Raw genomic sequence first — 19188 nt, forward strand, 5'->3', positions numbered from 1 at the left:
CTACCTCTGCTCTCGAGGCTGCACTCCCTCCCCTTCCCACAGTTATCAGTGATACCACAGCTCAAGCCGCCTCAGCGGTATCGGCTGGGAGCCACACAGTGACCGATATCATACATCAGGTCAGTGGTACGGCTGCTTCTACTAGTCGTACCGATAAAAGGGGTACTCATTCACCAATGCCAAGGACTCTCATCTGGTCCTGTTTATCGGGAATCTGAGTTGGATATTGCAGTTTTTTCATCCAGCTCAGAAAAGGGTGAACTTCCCCTTTTTGATGCGCCTCAAGCCAATTCCGGGATACACAGTTCTGTTCAACCCTCTACTGCTGTGCCTACAGAGAGCGCAATGGCAGCATTTCCCGTTTTATAGGGGCAAATTTGTCCTTTCCCCCCAGTTCCTGCTCCGCCTTCTCTGTCTAGCAGGGGTCACAGGTGGCCGCATAGGGATTCACAGAGATTCACAGGGATTCTGATACCCGGAGCTCTGGTCGGCGCAGCTGCCACCAGACTGCCGGGAAAAAGTCCCGCAAGGCTGTATGGCATAGAGGTGCTACCAGCCGCAGACACAGCAGTTCTGAGTCTTCATGGTCAGAGTCTGCAGTTACAGGCTCAAACTCATCACAGACTGCTTCCTCTTCTGGCAGTTCTACACATCACCATCGTCCCTCCAGTCGTTCCAAGAAGAGAACTTCACGGGACAGGACTACAGACGCCCAACTTGGGGCCTCTTCAGCCATCGCTGCCGCAACATTGCCAGATTCCTCTATGGCTACACAAGTTTATGGTGAGTCATCCTGTTTAGGTGCATGGGGTAAACCCCCAGCCAATTCCGAAATACTGCTGACCTTATGTTCCATTATGGGTAAGCTTGAAGGTACACAAGGTCAAACTACACCTAATAACAAGGTGGTGTTACCTTCCCCTTTCTTTATCCCTTTCATATATAACGCACCCCAACCTTTGCTAACAATCTAAAATCAGCAGTTGACAACCCAGATATAGTGGCATCAAAATTTAAAAAGGAGGTTGAATTAGGTAGAATAGCCGGCCCCTTAGATTCCCTGCCCATCCCTAACTTGAGAATTTCACCACTGGGTGTTGTACCCAAGAACTGGGTAAATACCGTCTTATTCATCACCTCTCTTACCCCAAAGGTGACTCTGTCAATGATGGTATCAGTAAGGAGGCAGCAGCAGTGACTTATGTCTCCTTTGACAGGGCTGTCACAATGGTTAGAAAAGCAGGTCCAGGTTCCCTATTAGAAAAGTCTTATATTGAGTCCGCTTTCAGGCTCTTTCCGGTGCTCTTTCCGGTTTTCACTTGTTGGGTTGTCAATTTGAGGGTTACATGTATTACGATATGTGCCTCCCAATGGGATGCTCGATATCATGCAAATCAAGTATTTGGTTCTTTCCTTGAGTGGGTTATAATTCCATAATACATTACTTGGATGATTTTCTTTTTGTAGGGCCACCCTCCTCCCGCACGTGCAAATTGCTTATAGATACATTCAAATTCTTTATGCGCAAATTTGGGGTACCCATTGCGAATGAAAAAACTGAAGTTCCCACAACCACGCTGTCCTTTTTGGGAATCGAGATATACACAAAAAGGATGGTTTTTAGGCTGCCGCAATCCAAACTCACTGACTTGTTGGAAAATATTTATGGGGCAATGCAGGCCAAGAAAGTTACATTACAACAAATGCAGTCCCTCATAGGCCTTTTGAATTTTGCTTGTCGTGTGATGCCGATGGGTCGGGCTTTTAACAGACAGCTGTCACTGGCCACAAAAGGTATAAAGAAGTCACACCATTTTGACAAGGCAGATGAGAGAGGACTTACTGGTATGGCACTCTTTCCTTCAGGAGTATAATGGACACACTTGCATGTGAGAGGAGAAAGTGTCTAACAATGAGTTAGCCCTTTACACGGATGCATCTGGAGCCATAGGTTTTGGTGCCATACTGTATATGGAAACAAATGGTGCGCAGGCGGCTGGCCCGAAGGGTGGGCACAACTTGGACTTTGCAAAAACCTTACACTGCTGGAACTCTTCCCCATTGTAGTGGCCATTGAACTCTGGGGGCAGTACATGACCAACCATACAATTTGTTTCTGGACAGACAATCTTAGCGTGGTTTTTTGTAAAATAAACTAACCTCTGCTTCCCTTCCAGTTCTTGCCCTGCTCCGGCACTTTGTGTTAAGGTGCCTTGAACATAATATTTGGTTTCAGGCTCAACATGTACAGTACCAGGTAAATGCAATACAGCTGCAGATTCTCTTTCTAGTTCGCAGTGGCAAAAGTTCCGGCAGCTAGTTCCTAGAGCGGACAAGAAGGTTTGCCGTGACTGAAGAGGGAGAGAGAGGCAGCACCTTACCTGGCCCCCCGTGCATCGGCGCAATGACGTCATCGCATGGCGCCGTCCCTTAGTAGTTGTGCGCGCGAGTGCGCAACCTCTTTGGCTGCCTGCCTCCTTCCCCTATGCAACGAGCGTTACGTGGGTAAGATTGGGGGACAGCAGCATACCACCCACCCACCCCTTTTTTTGTTTTTGTTTCATTTAGAAATGCTAAGCAGTTCTGTTACTTTGTTAATGTATGTTTTGGTTTTACTATTCTGCAAAGAAATTGTCACAGCAAAAAATTTTGATCCTTGCCTTAGCACTTTATGGAAAAAGAATTGTTCTCACATGCCCATTGCTCTTGCAATGGCCGGCATTGGTGTTCTTTGAGTTGAATAAAGGGTTAAGTCGGTTTAAGAAATATGTGTTTATAAAGGTACAAGGATCTTTATATAAAACATGATTAATAAAAGCTGTGTCCGACCTTCATCCACAAGTTAGCCTCCGAATTTTTATTTGGGCAATTCATTTTTAAAGAGGGGGGATTGTTGTTCTTCCCTGCAGTCACCCTGACTCCCATGGTGCTCTGAGAATTCAAAGCTGTCCTCCCCAGCATCTGCACTCCCTACCCTTCAATCCACTACTTCCCCTCTTGACTGTAACAAACTTGTCTCCCTCATTATCCTCCACTGCCCCTTCTCCAATTCCCCCTTCACTGACCCATGCCAGTGTTAACTCTGTGAGCCTTCTTTCCTCCCCTTCGTTTGCCCCTGCCCTCAGTGCTGACAAGACACTCACTGAGTGATACCAGCAAACCTACTTGAACTCATATTTACACTGGTACTTACTGTCTACAAAGTGCAATTCCTCAAAAAACAGCCTTTTCAGGTTTAAAAGCCTTTAGGTTTTTAACACCTACTAAACACTTAATTCACATGCAACACTCACTGTGCAGTCACAAACTTATTGAGGTATCAAACCCAGTTAAGAGATCGGATACAAGAAAAATATTTCACTATGTAAGTAGCATTAAAAAGTTGTGGCAATCACCTTTATAAGAAATCATGATGAATTAAATGTAATGCAAATACAAAAATATGTAATACGTCTCCAACCATATAACATTTAGATGAATATTAAGGAGTACAAGATTTGAGAATAAAAAATATGGAGGGTCATTTACCTTACAGAACATAGTATGTAAATTGCAGAAAAAAGGCCACAATAGGCAGTTTTTTTTGCACTTCTGCCCTTCTTGCACTGCTGTAGGTCCCTGCACTACGTGTTGCTTGCTCCACGAATACATTTCTGACTATGTTAGTCATAGCTGTATTGGTAAGGGGAAGCGAGTAGGCTTTCCTCCTCCAACCCCTACATGCAGTTTATTCTGACGCTGCTGACCTGCACCCCCTGACACTGCTCTCTGTAGCAGCTCCTGTAGATCCTGTTTTCTTTTATGTGCAGATATCAAGAAAGTACTTAGAAATCATGGGGCCTCATATTATTAATTGAACAAGGGGCCCCAAATAATAGCTCACAAGTCACCTGGGCAGACTGAGAGGAGGGCCCTGCCACCAATTAAAATGGGGACCCATTGAAAAAATGCCCCTTTCGTACATGCTTTAATGCTGCCCATTATCAACAGAAATCCCCTGCCCACTCCCCACAAGGCCCGTCTCTGTCTTGACCCAACAATCACCCCATTCTATCTCAATGGCCCCTCCCTTTGCATAGGAGCCTTTGACTGCAATTCCCCCTATACTGCCTTAATGGTGGCCCTGATAAGTGGCATACAAAGTATATTAAAATTAACACACCTTTGATCCTATATAAAAATTCTAGACAGGCCTACTGTAGTTAACCACTCAGTAGAGTATATATAGTGAATAATGTACCCCCTCTTGTAAAATATAAGGATATTATAAGTTACCGAGGAGTTTCATGACCATATAAAAACACGAGGCCGAAGGCCGAGTGTTTTTATACAGGTCATGGAACTCCGAGGTAACTTATAATATCCTCATATTTTACAACTGGGGGTACTTTATTTATTATAATACACAAATTTTAGTGAGTCATGTGACAGAAATTACATCACTACTCACCGTTTATAACTGATGACATCACTACTCACCGTTTATAAGGATATAATTTACAAGATATTCATGGCTTTTGTGTATTATATAATGAATAAAGTACCCCCTCTTGTAAAATAGAAGGATATTACAAGTTACAGAGGAGTTTCATGACCATATAAAAACACGAGGCTGAAGGCCGAGTGTTTTTATACAGGTCATGGAACTCCGAGGTAACTTCTAATATCCTCATATTTTACAACTGGGGGTACTTTATTTATTATAATACACAAATTTCAATGAGTCATGTGACTGAAATGACATCAAAACTCACCGTTTATAACTGATGACATCAAAACTCACCGTTTATAAGGATATAATTTACAAGATATTCATTGCTTTTGTGTATTATAGGGGGTTATGTAGTAATAGGCACTATATATGCCCAGGAGCAGTAACCCATAGTAACTAGTAAGAAGGTTGAATTTACTGGTTTACTGAATTTACATAGATCCTTTAGGCTGCTATGGGTTACTGCTCCTGGGCAAACTTAGTGCCTTTTATTGCATATGGGGAATTGTGTCCACAATTATTTTTTTTCCCTTCTGATAGCTAGGATATTTTAGTAAAAATTTGCTTGGGCAAATTATCATCACTTTAAATTGTGGAGAAAAAGATGCAAACGAAAAATTCACGAATGTTCACATTGGTCCTTTTATTTTCACTTAACCTGTAAAATCTTGGCTGTCTTGAACAATAAACTTGCTTGGATGCTGAACTTATTCTTTCTTCACCAGTAAACCCCCGATTCTCTAAAGAATCGTTAATGAAAGAATGGTAACAACAGTGAGGCAGCAAAATGTGATGGGTGCTGATTCACTCTGCATCCCCAGGCAGCAACTGGCGACGCTAATTTGTGGGGATGTAGAGTGAATCTGTGCCTATTGCTTGTTATTACCTATCTGCTATTAGAATTCTTAAATTTTGAGTTTATTGGTAGTAAAGTGTTACTGAAAAATTTCTTTATAAACAACATTTTTTGTGAAAATGTTCTCCTGTCCTTGAATGAGTTCTCCCTGGTGAGCTTTACTTAAAATCTTGACTTTAACATCAGATGAACGCTGCACTCTTGAAAATGCAACATAAAGTTGACCATGACCAAACACAGGCTCAGATAGGTAAATGCCGACTTTATCCAATGTTTGTCCTTGTGATTTGTTGATTGTCATGGCAAATGCAGCCTTAATGGGGAATTGTCGTCGTTTAAGTTTAAAAGGTAATTCCTGGTCAGAACTGGTAAGGTCAATTCTGGAAATCAAAACAGTATCACCGGCTATGGGATCCTGTAAGCACTTCTGCCTTGATAACATTTTGTCTCATGCTCTTCACAACCAACCGTGTACCGTTACATAAACCTTGCTTAGTGTTAAGGTTTCTTAACAGCATGACTATTGTTCCTACTTTGAGTATAAAATTGTGTTGTGGTAATCCAGCAGGGTTGATAGTGTTTAAATATTCTAATGGGAAATTAAGTTTCTCACTTTCGTCTTCAGAATCAATACAGTCAGTACTGAGAAAGACACAGCTTTGTCCAGGAAGTAATGCAATCACTTGGTTGTTTATCATGTCAACATCAATATTTTTTGGAGATAATATAGCCCGTTTTGCTAAAAATGGTATCTGGTCTAATGATATTTCTTTACCAAAAATTTCTGTGACCAAATCTTCACAAATAAATTCTTTTGGGATTTGAATAATATCTGGGTGAAGTTCAAAGTCATTGGTAAGCTTTCCATTTCCAAGTAGCAATAACCAATTGTTATATTGGGGGTCTGCACAGCGCATGTTTTCTACCAAGATTACTTTCTCAAAGTAATGCCAATTTTCAGCATATTTCAAACTTGACTGAACAATAGCGGAACGCATGGCATGCGGAACAATAGCTAAGCATTGTCGAAAATCACCTCCTAATAAAAGTAATTTTCCTCCAAATGGAATATCATTATCCATTAATTCTCTCAGAAGTTTATCAATGGTATTGAGTAAATGACTGGATGCCATAGTACATTCATCTAAAATCAATAGTTTTGCAAGTCGTATCTCATTTGCACTGTCACTGTCCATTTTCATATTTGAAACAGATGTTTCTGTGATTGGAACTGGAAGTTTGAATAAGGAGTGACATGTCCGTCCATCTATTAACAAATTTGCCGCTATTCCTGTGGTGGCTGATGCCAAAAAGGAGAGATTCTTTGCACGGAAAAAATGTATAAGTGTTTCATAAAGGTATGTCTTTCCGCTTCCCCCTGGGCCATCAAGAAAGTAGCATTTAGGCATTGTTCTATTGTCTTCTGCAGCAATAATAATTTTATTAAATGCGGTGGATTGTAAAGCGTTCAAGCTTGAAATCATTCTTTGTGCAATATCCTGCTCTTCTTGAATATTTATTGGCAGCAAATTCAACTGAGGTAACGTATTTGGAAAATTTGGCAAATTGAAGTTCCCCAAAGTAAATCCAAGGAGCATGAGAACAAACTGAATTTCTTTAAGTGCATAGGCTTTACAGCTGATGCAAGGATCATCCTTTCCATGCAGTTTGTGGCATATATCCTCTATCATTCCATCCTTGTTTGTATTCCACAGATTCAGTGGATCAGCTGGAGATGAAAATGCACAGATGTAAGCAAAAAGCTGACTAACTTGACATGGCATTGAAAAAAAAAAGATACTGCATCTTCTATAGTTTTCTGCCAAATTGTATCATCCAACAAATATCCTTTCTCTTTTGCTGCTTCCTGAAATGTCTTGGACACTTTGACAGCATTTCCAATATGCACAGTTCTAATGTCGTTAAATGACCTAACTCCAGCTTCATGTTGAAGAAGTAATCTTAGGTAATACCTTTCCTGCTCTTTAATACTCACAGTATACATTCGGCCTATGACCTTATCACTACCGTGCTGCCTCTTTTTCCAGAAAGTACCATTGTCAACCCAGACGTAGTGTATTGGAATTTCCCAATACTTCCACTGCCGAGCATCTGGATCCTCTTGATTGAGCTTAAACCATGCTGTTAGTTTTGTGTCTCTTATACTTGCTCTCTCTGCTGCTTGAACTTCATTGCCAACTTGGAAGCAGACATGCTGTTCTTGTTCCAAATGAACTGGCAATCGATAAATTGTATGGCTCTGTTCATACATTGGAAAGCAAAATAATCTCCAGATGGCTTCTGGAGCACTGACATACCGTGAATCCACATACATTTGAGTTTCATCGTAATTGTTACTTTCGGACACTGAAACATTAGCACAATCGTGTCCCTTATAAACATATTTGAATAAATATTTTACGCTTTTTACTGTTGCACAGATTTCAACATTGATATGGCAGTTGTATCGTAAGCACAAATAAGGATTATATGGTACCACCCAGCTATTGTCAATAGGACGACCCGGTACAACTTCCAGTTCATTTGTCTGTCTTCTCATATACTTAGGATATCCATTCACGTTTCCAAGTGTAACGTCTTGGAACTGTTTAGGGAAGCCCTTTGAACATTTACCATTCAACATACATGGAGATTTTGGATTGACATTGCCACATGGTGTATGGATCATATTTTTGGTAACAATTTCAAAGAGACGTGGAGAAATATTATGGTCTGGTATTTCAGCTTTCACAATGTTATTGATGTTATCTTCAGTGCGAATTTTTGAATTATCATGTAGGATTAGTAAAATATGGGCGTGTGGCAAACCCCTCTTCTGAAATTCTATAACATGGACAATTGCTTTAACAGTCCCAAATATAGAGTTTTTGGTGATGTCTTCTAGCAAATTATTCAGTTTCATTCTAAAAACTCTTGCAACTAAATCAGGACGATGTTGCACTTTTTGCCACGGCATAAGATTATTTGTAATTTCTTTCCATTTTGGATTGCAAGTCATAGTGATAAATAGATCCGGTTTTCCAAACTTTCTAACAATAGCCATTGCATCTTGGTAATGCTGCTGCATATTACGTGGGCTACCTTGAAAGCTTGATGGTAAAATAACAGCTTTTCCTGCAGGTTGATCTACCACATCTGCATCACGATTTATGTACTCCATCAGTGACTTGTAGTTATCGGCTCTCAATGCAGATTGGTTGTTTTTAATCCATTGGAGATCATTTGATTCAGCACGAACATATACGTCAACTATGTACTGTTGAGTTAGTTTTCCAGCATTGAGTAATGGATTAAAGTCATCTCTTACAGAAAGTCTGTAGGAGAAATACTCTTTCATTGACACACGTGATCTTTTTTGTGCTTGGTTTTTTTTATATCTGGAAATTCCAGTACTCCATCCCTCCTGGCCAGTTGGAAACAGAATTGGGTATGTTAAGGTATCAAGTTTTGGAAAACAAATGTCTACACGTTGGAATTTAGGCTGGTTGGTTCCATCTGTCCGCAAATGCATGACAATATCGCGGTGAAATGGAGGCTCACCATCTTTACTTTGAAACACAATAGCTACTTCATTAATAGTGGGAACATTGTATCGTCTTTGATCCTGATCTTTATCTTTTATTAACACCAAGGCTATTTTAGTTGGTGCTACACCTTCTGCCTCTGCTTTCGCATTGGCTTCTTTTCAACCTCATGTAGCATTTGTATTGATTTTGCTAATGGGTGATTGTTTATGACTTCAGCTACATTTCTCATTATCATCTCTGTGCATTGTTTGTTTTCAGGAAGGTTCATTCGTTGATAAACTGCGTCATCTGGATCTAACACGTAAATTTGAGCAAATTTACGGACGTCATTTTTTTCCGGGTGCAATGTTCCAATCCGATGTAATATTTGTCCACACACACGAAAGCAGTATGGGCCATTGCCCGGAGGTGGCTTGATATTTGCCCCAGTAGATGCAAAAGCAAAGGAACTATTGTATGATCTTATGCACTCCATAAAGCTTTTGCTTTCAGGTACCTCATTAGTCAAAAGCTTCCGTAAATATTGAGGATATTTGTCCAAAGGAGGGAGGTTTACTTGACCTTTTTGACAACAACGTGTAAACTCGTCTGCTGTTTTGCCCCTTTTTTCTTCCATGAAATTAAGTGAATGAGTGCAGATGACATTCATTAATCCCAAGAAATTTTCCTGAACAGTGGACTCATTATTGAATGCATTCTTAGCTAACTCACGGAATTGTTCTGCGACTGTCCGTTGTTTCTCTCTTTGTCTTTTTCTTATTTTGGATGGTGACTCTCTTAAACCTTGTAAACGTTCTTGTAACATTTCTGCTTTTTCCTCCAAATATCTTTGAGATGCACGATTGCGCAAGCCTTCCAAACGTTTTTCCCGGTTTTTGGTGGTCTCATTTGCACGTCTATCCATTTTTTTTTCTTTTTCTTTTTGGAGGCGTGCCTCTTTTGCGTCTGGTGTTTCTGTAGCGCATTTTAGACGCCTTTGCACATTGTATTCATCATATTCTTGAACTCTTTTTCGTAGCCTTTCCTCTTTTGCTTCTGGTGTTTCAGTAGCGCGTCGTAGACGTTTTTGCGCATTGTTGTATTTATATTCTTGAGCTCTTCGTTTTAGGAGCCTTTCCTGTTTTGCTTTTGGTGTCTCTGTAATGCGTTGAATGCGCTTTTGTTCATGTTCTTGATCGTTTCAGTTCTTCTGTAGCTGTGTCATTTTTTTGACAAAGTTTTCTTGCAGGATACATAATTTAAGTTAATTGCAACGTTGAGTAAAAATGCACACAGTGAGCTAGCGAAGTGTATTAGAGTGGTGACAGAGGCAGTGGAGTAGCTGCCGGCACTGGTGAAAGAGGCAGTGGAGTAGCTGCCGGCACTGGTGACAGAGGCAGTGGAGTAGCTGCCGGTACTGGTGACAGAGGCAGACAGTTTATTAACTGGTGTGACAGAGGCAGTGGAGTAGCTGCTGGCAGTGGTTGTGCTAGTTTAGTAGCTGTATCTCCAAATGGTGCCCCTGATGGCTTCAGCAGAGAGATGTAGTGAGGAACAACACACCGTATGAACAGTCTTGAGGAGATTTAACTGAGGAGAAAGGGCGCAATGGCGCATACAGACGTTTAGTAGCTGTATCCCCAAATGGTGCCCCTGATGGCTTCAGCAGAGAGATGTAGTGAGGAACAACACACTGTATGAACAGTCTTGAGGAGATTTAACTGAGGAGAAAGGGCGCAATGGAATATACAGACGTTCAGTGGGCGGATTAGTTTGCTTTGACCCTTGTGACCTGAATGGTGCGTGTTGATTGGGCAGCGCGGTGCCACCCACGCAGGTACGCAAACCGGTTCCCCTCCTAGAGTGACGCTAGCACCGCCATTAGACAAACTTGCAAAGGAGTAGCAAGATGGCCGACGCTTATACAGACTTTAGTGGGCGGATGACAAACTCGCAGAGGAGTAGCAAGATGGCCGACGCTTATACAGACTTTAGTGGGCGGATTTGGCAGTGGGCGGATGACAAAGTCGCAGAGGAGTAGCAAGATGGCCGACGCTTATACAGACTTTCGTGCAGGTACGCAACCGGTTCCCCTAGTGTGACGGTGAGCGCATCTGCCTCCCTAGATCCTAACCTTCCAGCGGTCGCCGCCTGAGTGAGCAGGAAAGAAGAGGCGGCGGGAGGCAGAAGGAGACGGTGAGCGCATCTGCCTCCCTAGATCCTAACCTTCCAGCGCATCTGCCTCCCCGATCCTAACCTGTTCTGATCCTAACCTTCCAGCACATCTGCTAATCGAAGGCCGCATCTATGTCTTTCGGCTGAAGTTGCGCGCGCATCTCATAGATCCTAACCGAAGTTGCGTACGCATCTGCCTCCCCGCCACTCGGGACATAGATAGGCCTTCGATTAGTATATAGGATAACTTTGTCATTCCAAACTCTTTACCGACTTTTCTTTGGTCTTTGGGCTTTCATTAATATTATTTTTAAGCATTGAAGACCAAAACTGTGCTATATATTCTAAATAGGAACTTGCTAGAATAACCCTCTCCTCCTGTGAATCTGAATCCCTTATAATACAAGACAATACCTTGCAGGCTTTTTCTGCTGCTCACTGGCATTGCTTGTTATAGCTAAGTTTATTATCTACAAGTACCAGTAGGCCTTCTCCACCTAGCAGAGCCGGGCCAAGGTAGTTTGGCTCCCTAGGCAAGGACTTCAATCAGGCCCCCCCCATTCTGTAGGACCATTTCCCACCCAATCACTTACAATTTTTTTTTAAGAAAGAAACACATTAATTAAACTTTTCTTTTATATAAATATGTTATGTTAATAAACAAAAATAAAGTACACTGTACTTTACTGGACCTGTGCCAGCCAGCAGCACCCAAAATATTGCCCCCAATCTGTACCTGTTATGTTGTGCCAAACAGTTCCAATACCAGTCACCAGCCAGCCAGTTAGTCAGTCAGGACTCAGAAGAGCAAAGAATGCCGCCCAGACCGGTTATGCCACACCCGCACACTGCCTGGGCTCTCTCCGACTCACCAGGCCAGGTCACCACACAGACGTCACCACGCCTGCCGGCGCACCACTTACTACAGGCACATGGATTCGCAATTGCGCATTTGTTTACGTGCGCTCTGAAGAAGCCAGATCCAGCCAGCCAGGGCAAGTAAGAGGGTCGGGGAGGTGGGAAGCAGAAAGGAACTCTGCTGGGGGCCTGGGGCAGGAGAATGAAGGAACAGTACAAGCAGTTCAATTTCAAAATTAAAGAAATAAAAAAAAAAATCTTTCTTTTCAAAATTTAGCCCCCCTATGACTGCGCCCTAGGCGGGCGCCTACTCTGCCTACCCCTAGTTCCGGCCCTGCCACCTAGGATTTACATATATTTGCCCCATTAACAGTAAAGGATGGCTTGCATATTTTTAAATCCCAAATGCATAACCAGGGCTGGATTTCAGTGGTGGGCGCCCCTAGGCCCGCACCTCTCTAGCAAGAGCAGGCACACCAGAGAACTGGTGAGCTGCGCATCCCCAGTGCTCCTCAGCAAGCGGCTGGGCAGCATGCCACCCTTACCAACTTGCCCCCCTGGGCTCGGGCCTTTGTGGCCTTGCCACATATCCTAATATCCTAATATTTATCAACAATGGATCTCATTTACCACTTTGCTGCTCAGACTGCTAGTTTGTCCAGACCCCCCAGCAATGATACCACATCTTGGACTTGATTAATTTGCTTAGTTTTGTGCCAGTGTCAAACACAGATACAAACACAGATGACCCTCCCCAAGTAATCAAAGAACAAGAAAAAGTGGACCCAATTCAGAACCTTGAGACACCCCACTACATCAAGTAAAGAATGTACTTTGGCAAGTATCTGTCAGCTTCTGGCACACCAAACTTTTGGGGCGCAGGAAATTTCTACGACAGTACTGACAGAGAAACTATTTAACTTTATAGAACAGCATCTGGTAAAAGAGAAGCCAAATTGGTCAAGGATCATCTGACAGGAAACACAATCCAAAGTAGGGATGCACCGAATCCAGGATTCGGTTTGGAATTCAGCCAAGATTCAGACAAATGTGCCTGGCCGATTCCAAGTGCCAGGCTGAATCAAAGTGCCTGGCTGAACAGAATCCAAAAAAATGTGGCTTTTTGTCACACAAACAGTCAAAAAAAATGTTTCACTCTTTTTTTTTACTCTCTTTCCCCTCTCATCTCCCTAATTTACAAATGCAAATTAGTGTTCAGATTCAGTTCGATATTCAGCAAAATCTGATGCAAAGAATCCAGGATTCAGTTTGGAATTCGGCCAGGATTCGGCAGAATCCAAGTGCCTGGCTCAATCCAAGTGCCTGGCTGAACCAAATCCAAAAAATCGTGTGGCTTTTTGTCACACAAACAGTCAAAAATGTTTTACTCTTTTTTTATTCTCTTTCCCTAATTTACAAATGCAAATTAGTGTTCAGCCGAATCTTTCACAAATTCACACATTGTTTCTGAAAATGTATGCACTTGCACAGACTAAAAATTAAAAACATGAGGCCAGAGAATGATGGGACCATGATGGGACATGCATAAATATGCAGAGCTTCTGTATGGTCCTGTCAGTGAAGGCACAATAGAAAAGAATGGGCTCTGTTAACACATGCATTCCTCTATGGTGGAAATCAGCCACAATACAGAAAAGCACTAAACTGGAACTTGTATATTAGAAAAAAAATGTAAATGTCTACTTTAAATTACGAGACTAGTAGTATTCATAAAGGAGCTCCATGACCTGTTTTAAATAGTTTTGCTTTTTTCCATTTATTTTAGGGAATGCTGCAGATTTTTTGGAGACAATGGACTCACCCTAAAGGCATTTCTTACAAAGGCAGCACCATTTGGTGTTCTTTGGACACTGACAAATTATCTTTATTTACACGCTATAAAAAAAATAAGCACAACTGATGTTTCTGCCTTGTTCTGCTGCAATAAAGCCTTTGTATTTTTACTTTCCTGGATTATCCTGCGGGACAAGTTCATGGGTGTTAGGGTAAGTGTTGGATTATGTTTGTATGTATTTAACCTATTTTATCTGTACTAACAATGCTTTGAAGTTATTTTAAAAATACCTTCTTTTCAGAGTAGAGATGAAACAGTACAGTATCATTATACACTGAATCCAATTAACAGTACAATAAACATTTGAAAGAATAGAAAGAATTGGTAGGGTGGGTAAGAGGATAAGTGGGAAGATGAGCACTGGGCTACTTACTTCTGAGACCAGGACTGCCTTAAGGATGGGTATATTAATAGAACATGTTTATACAACTAAACACAACTAGGATAAACTGCCTTCCCTGTAAATACAAAGGCAAAACCAGAAAGAGGGTGATTTGAAGAAATAGCAACATTTTGACATTCCCAAATCTCTTCTGGGCTCTTGAGGAGAACAAGGCCTCTGGCCTCAGCACCTACCCAACATTATCTATTTATTAATTTAATAGTAGTAAATCAACTTGACAGGTGGGTACAAGTCACATCTGTTTGAGAAATATGCAGTGTAATATTTCTGGAAGATCTCGTGTCTGTACAAGTTTTGTCAATCTTTTATTTATCAATATTCAATTGATTGAAGAAAAATTTGACTATCATTCATTTAGCTGCTGTAAATACAGTATGAGTTGGAAAATATTTTGCTTAACAGGACCTCTTCTGTATCTCAGTTTCACCTAAGTAACTGAGTAGACTAGAGCATATACCCTACACTAATAAAAGAAAAAAGATTTCACGCTGAACTCAAATCCAAATGGAGGAAGCTTTCAGTAGTGTAGAATCCTCAGCTTCATATACACCAACCAAACTCCCATAATGTGTCACTGATGGTATATGTTGTGTGCTAAAAATTATTTCCCAAGTATCCGTATAGTGTGTGAAATGTGAAATGTGAGTCTGCAATTTAACACAGCCAGGTAAAATGATGCAACCGAGGTTCCCAGAGATGAAATGATTTATTGAGATTATCCAGCCCAGAGACAACAAATGATACAGATGTATTTCAAAATGTGCCCACATGTTATACTTCCTTCCTTCCTCTCTTCCTCTTCTTATTCTCTTAGATGCTCTTTTTACCAATGTCAACTGTATAAACAGTTCCTGTTTGAAATGTAAAATAGCCTCTCCAGATGGTTTCTCTGGGTATTTCGTTGTCACCCATCTGTTAGCATATCAGTTAGGAAACAAGGGATCCTATCTTACTACAGGATGGTGATGGTATTTTTAGTAGTACCATTATGACCTCGTGTAAGACAAAAAACTCAGTAAAGGAAAACCTTTAGTAAAAGTCAGGCAATTTATTCATACAGAATACAACATAACAGTTTTGTCTGGGTAAGCTGTTGGAGTAACACACAGAATGTCACCCAAGGACTCACCAAAGACACACCTCTTGGTCCAAGCATTATATAGCTTTCAGAAGGCATTTACAGTAATTGTGACAAGGGGTACACGGAAATACCATACATGGTCTGGCAAGGAGACTTACTGGCATATATATTTATACATTCCTGTAAGATGTGCAGTTTTGCAACATAAGAGTTTTCTGGTTCCAACTGTCCACAGCCTCGTAAATGTCTGTTGGCTAAACATAGCCATTGTGGTACTGCCAGCTATTGAGCAACACTTCTGCAAAAGGGCATAAGAGACATGCTGACACTCTGGAATCTAAGTAACAGAGTGGAGATCATTTATTTGTATGGCCTAGTATAAGTTATATGAGTGACCATTGTCACATTGATGCAAAAAAGCTTAGCAGCAAGCTATTAACATTGGTTTATAAAACAAACAGGGAAAACAAACATACATATAAACTGGAGTCACCTGCAGGAAAAAATGATGTTATACTTTTCTCTGAAATTTAGAACAGGCTTACAATTGAGTGGAAAGGGAGAAAATAGGTTTGAAGTTGCAGATGGACAACACCTAGATGTTTGTAGGGCTCCTGTTTTTCATCTGACAATTCAAACGGACAGGAAAGTGATCCTCATTTCACACTCTAAAGAATTTCCTTCAGAAAATCTAGTTTTCCGTATTTCTGGCCTGCTAGGTCGCCCCATAAACAGGAAACGCAGAAAAACTCCTAAACAGCAAGCAGACTCTGAGATAGAGCCACAAATTCTCTCATGCACACTTTACACAGATTACAGTTACACTAAAGTTATTCACGCACTCAGCTAGGCAAACATTCAACATTCATGGATCCTTTTGCACTCATCAAACAACATACACGTGTAATTTCTTTTCCCAGTCCTCTCCATGTCAATACGTTCCGGGATAGGTCCCTCCCTCTCCTAATTGTAGAACCCATCCATTAATTAATTAATAAATGCTTACCCCCAGCACACCTCGGCGTCTTTTTTTGGGTTCTTGTACTCTCTCCATAGCTCCTTACAGGAGCTCGTTGTTTGTTTTTTCCATGGGTGTACCGCGGGGCTGTTGTGGAACGTCCCAGAGACGGAGTTTTTTGGCCTCTTCATCTGCCTTTTCTCCGACAGCATGACCTCTTGTTTGTATGAAGAGGTTCAGGTAAGCTGTGGTCTCCCTGTTTCCCCCAGCCTTATCCGTCTCAAGATGACGTCCGGCAGCGTGTAGGTTCCCACACCAAGCGGAACCTCTTTGGGGAACAGGGGGGGTGGCGGCAGGTATGGCACTTTCGCTAGGTGCATCGTTTCCCTCTGGGGGGGAGGGGAGAGGGAGACGGACTCGGAGCATCCGCTTTCTTAGACGCCACCGGATCTATGCGGGTCACAATGGACTCTTCCGGCCACGTGCGATCAGACGCAGAGCCTCTTCCTTCCCTCCGGTTGGGTGTTTCACTGCGGGAAGCTGGGATTGGACCCTCGCTCGGGAGGCGGGGTCGACCAGACCTTTTTAGGGAGACAGGAAGTAGGGGCCGCTGTAACCTCCAGTCTGGCGATCTAGGACGCTGCTCCTACTTCAAAATTACTGTCTCCTGGTAGGTAGGGGAACATTTGTCAGGGGACTGGGCTAGGAGCCTGTTTATGCATTCAGGGTGCATTTTGCCTTTTTATTTTGGCAGGTTGCCCAGTTCCTGGTTTGTTCCAGCCGCCATCCCCAGAAAGTCTACACCCCTGTGTAATCTAGAGAAAGACAAATGTCTAAGGGGGGATGCTTGTAAGCAGTTCCCAAGACTTTTAATTCTCTTTTCTCTTTCTCTCTCTGTTTTTATTCTGGCAGTGCTATGAGGCCTTCCAGATCCAGAGAAAGATCCAAAGAACAATCTATCCCCAGAGAGGAGAATGTTCAAACTACACAAGCTCAATGCTTGGGATGTTTGGAGACACCTCTTCCGGATAAGAAATTATGCCAAGCATGCCTGAATGCTGCGGCAGGGCAGTCAACTAGTGTCAACACAGATATCCTCGCCTGGATTAAGGAGACTGTGGCTAAGGAAGTGCAGACGGCATCCAAGGATTTGGGAGGACCCCCTGGGGTCTCTATTGTTCCGGAAGAGGAAGGGGAGTTATGGACTAGCTCAGTGCTGGAGTCAGATACCGAGCAAGAGGAGGAGGCTCAGCTTTTTACCTTTGATTTTGCTCTTGTACAGCCTTTGATAAGGGCAATAAGATCTTCCCTAGCTCTGCAGCAAGAGGAGCAGGCAACCACTTCCTCCTTTCTTCCGAAGGCTAAAAGCCCTGTACAATTCTTCCCACTACATCAGGAAGTGTTGGACTTGTTCAAAACCGAATTGGAATTGTTGTCCAAAAGGAGTTCTACTCAAGCACGGTTCAGTAAGATTTATCCATTTAGAGAGGAAGAGATTAAGGATATATCTACTCTCCCCAAGGTGGACGCTCCAGTTCTTAATCTGTCTAAAAATACCGTGTTGCCCATAGAAGACCAAGCAAAATTGAAGCATTCTATGGACAAACGACTTGAAGCAGATCTAAAAAGAGCTTTCTTAGGTGCAGGCAAGTCCCTTAAGCCAGCCATGGCAAGCTTATCAGTAGTCAAGGCACTGGAAGTCTTGCTGTCAAACATAGATTCGGCTCTGAGAGAGGGTCATGATAGGACTGAAATCATAGATGGCCTAAAAGAACTCAAGCTGGGTTCATCATTCCTTATGAATGCCCTTGTGGATCAGATTCATCTTGCCTCTAGATCTTTGGCTTTGTCCGTCTCGGCTAGACGAGCTCTGTGGCTCAGGTCCTGGGAAGCTGATGCAGCCTCCAAGTTTTCCCTGTGTTCCTTACCCTTCCAGGGTCAGACTCTGTTCGGAAAAAAATTGGAGGACCTGATTTCAAAAGCCTCAGGAGGTAAGAGCCAGCTGATGCCTCAGAAAAGAAAGAGAAGATATCCCAGTAAACAGTCGGCCAGGGGCAGAGTTCAATTAATTCAAGATCAGGCAACTGGAGAGGGGGACAATCAGAATTCTTTAGGGTCGCAAGAGGCAAGCCCTCAAGCAATCCCTGGAAGCAGTTCTGAAGGTGGTGCTTCCCCAGGGGCAAACAGTAGGGGCAAGATTGACACTGTTTTGGACCGCCTGGGAAAAGTTGATAGAAGACAAGTGAATCCTGAGCATCATTCGAGAGGGCTACCGGTTGGCGTTCAAACATCTGCCTCTACCGTCTTTTCGACCTTCACCCCTGCCATTGTGCCCATGGCCCAGGCATGTCTATCAAATTTGAGGACGCAAGGGGTTATCTCTCAGGTTCCAAGAGAGGAATAGGGTCAAGGGAATTATTTGTCCTTTTTCATAGTACGGAAACAGTCGGGTGCCTGGCGTCCAATACTGGATCTAAACAGCGTCAATCTGGCCTTAAGAGTCCAGAGGTTCAGAATGTAATCCATAGATTCAGTCAGAGGAGCAATTGCACCAGGAGAATGGATGTGGTCCCTGGACATCAGAGACGCTTATCATCATGTTCCTATCTACAAGGAAGATCAAAGATTCCTCAGATTCAAGGTAGACAAGTGTCATTTTCAATTCAGGTGCCTGCCCTTCGGCCTCTCCACAGGGCCGAGGGTATTCTCGAAGGTCATGGTCACTCTCATAGCTCAACTGCGTTGGCAGTTGAAAAATTGAACAAAGCCGTAGATTTCCTCAGCAGGTATGCAGTTGGGAGACACAATTGGAGTCTGAATCAGGTGATCTTCCAGACTCTAGTTCGGATTTGGGGGCAACTGGTCATAGACCTCATGGCCTCATCCAGCAACTCCAAATGTCCCCTCTTCTTCTCAAGGGAACAGGATCCAAGGGCACTAGCAGTGGATGCTCTGTCCCAGTAATGGAATCACCGTTTGTACT

At 42.5% G+C, this 19188-nt stretch overlaps 1 protein-coding gene across 1 annotated transcript in view; it reads left to right on the forward strand.

Moving 5' to 3' along the window:
- The window catches only part of slc35f3.L (solute carrier family 35 member F3 L homeolog), a 94757-nt gene that overhangs the window by 26898 nt on the left and 48671 nt on the right, over nt 1–19188 (forward strand). Inside the window, exon 3 of the mRNA XM_041562820.1 lies at nt 13695–13914. Coding sequence (XP_041418754.1) covers nt 13695–13914 — 220 coding nt within the window. The remainder of the gene's footprint in view (nt 1–13694; nt 13915–19188) is intronic.

This window comes from Xenopus laevis, chromosome 5L (assembly GCF_017654675.1).
Source record: "Xenopus laevis strain J_2021 chromosome 5L, Xenopus_laevis_v10.1, whole genome shotgun sequence".
In the NCBI taxonomy this organism is placed as follows: Eukaryota; Metazoa; Chordata; class Amphibia; order Anura; family Pipidae; genus Xenopus; species Xenopus laevis.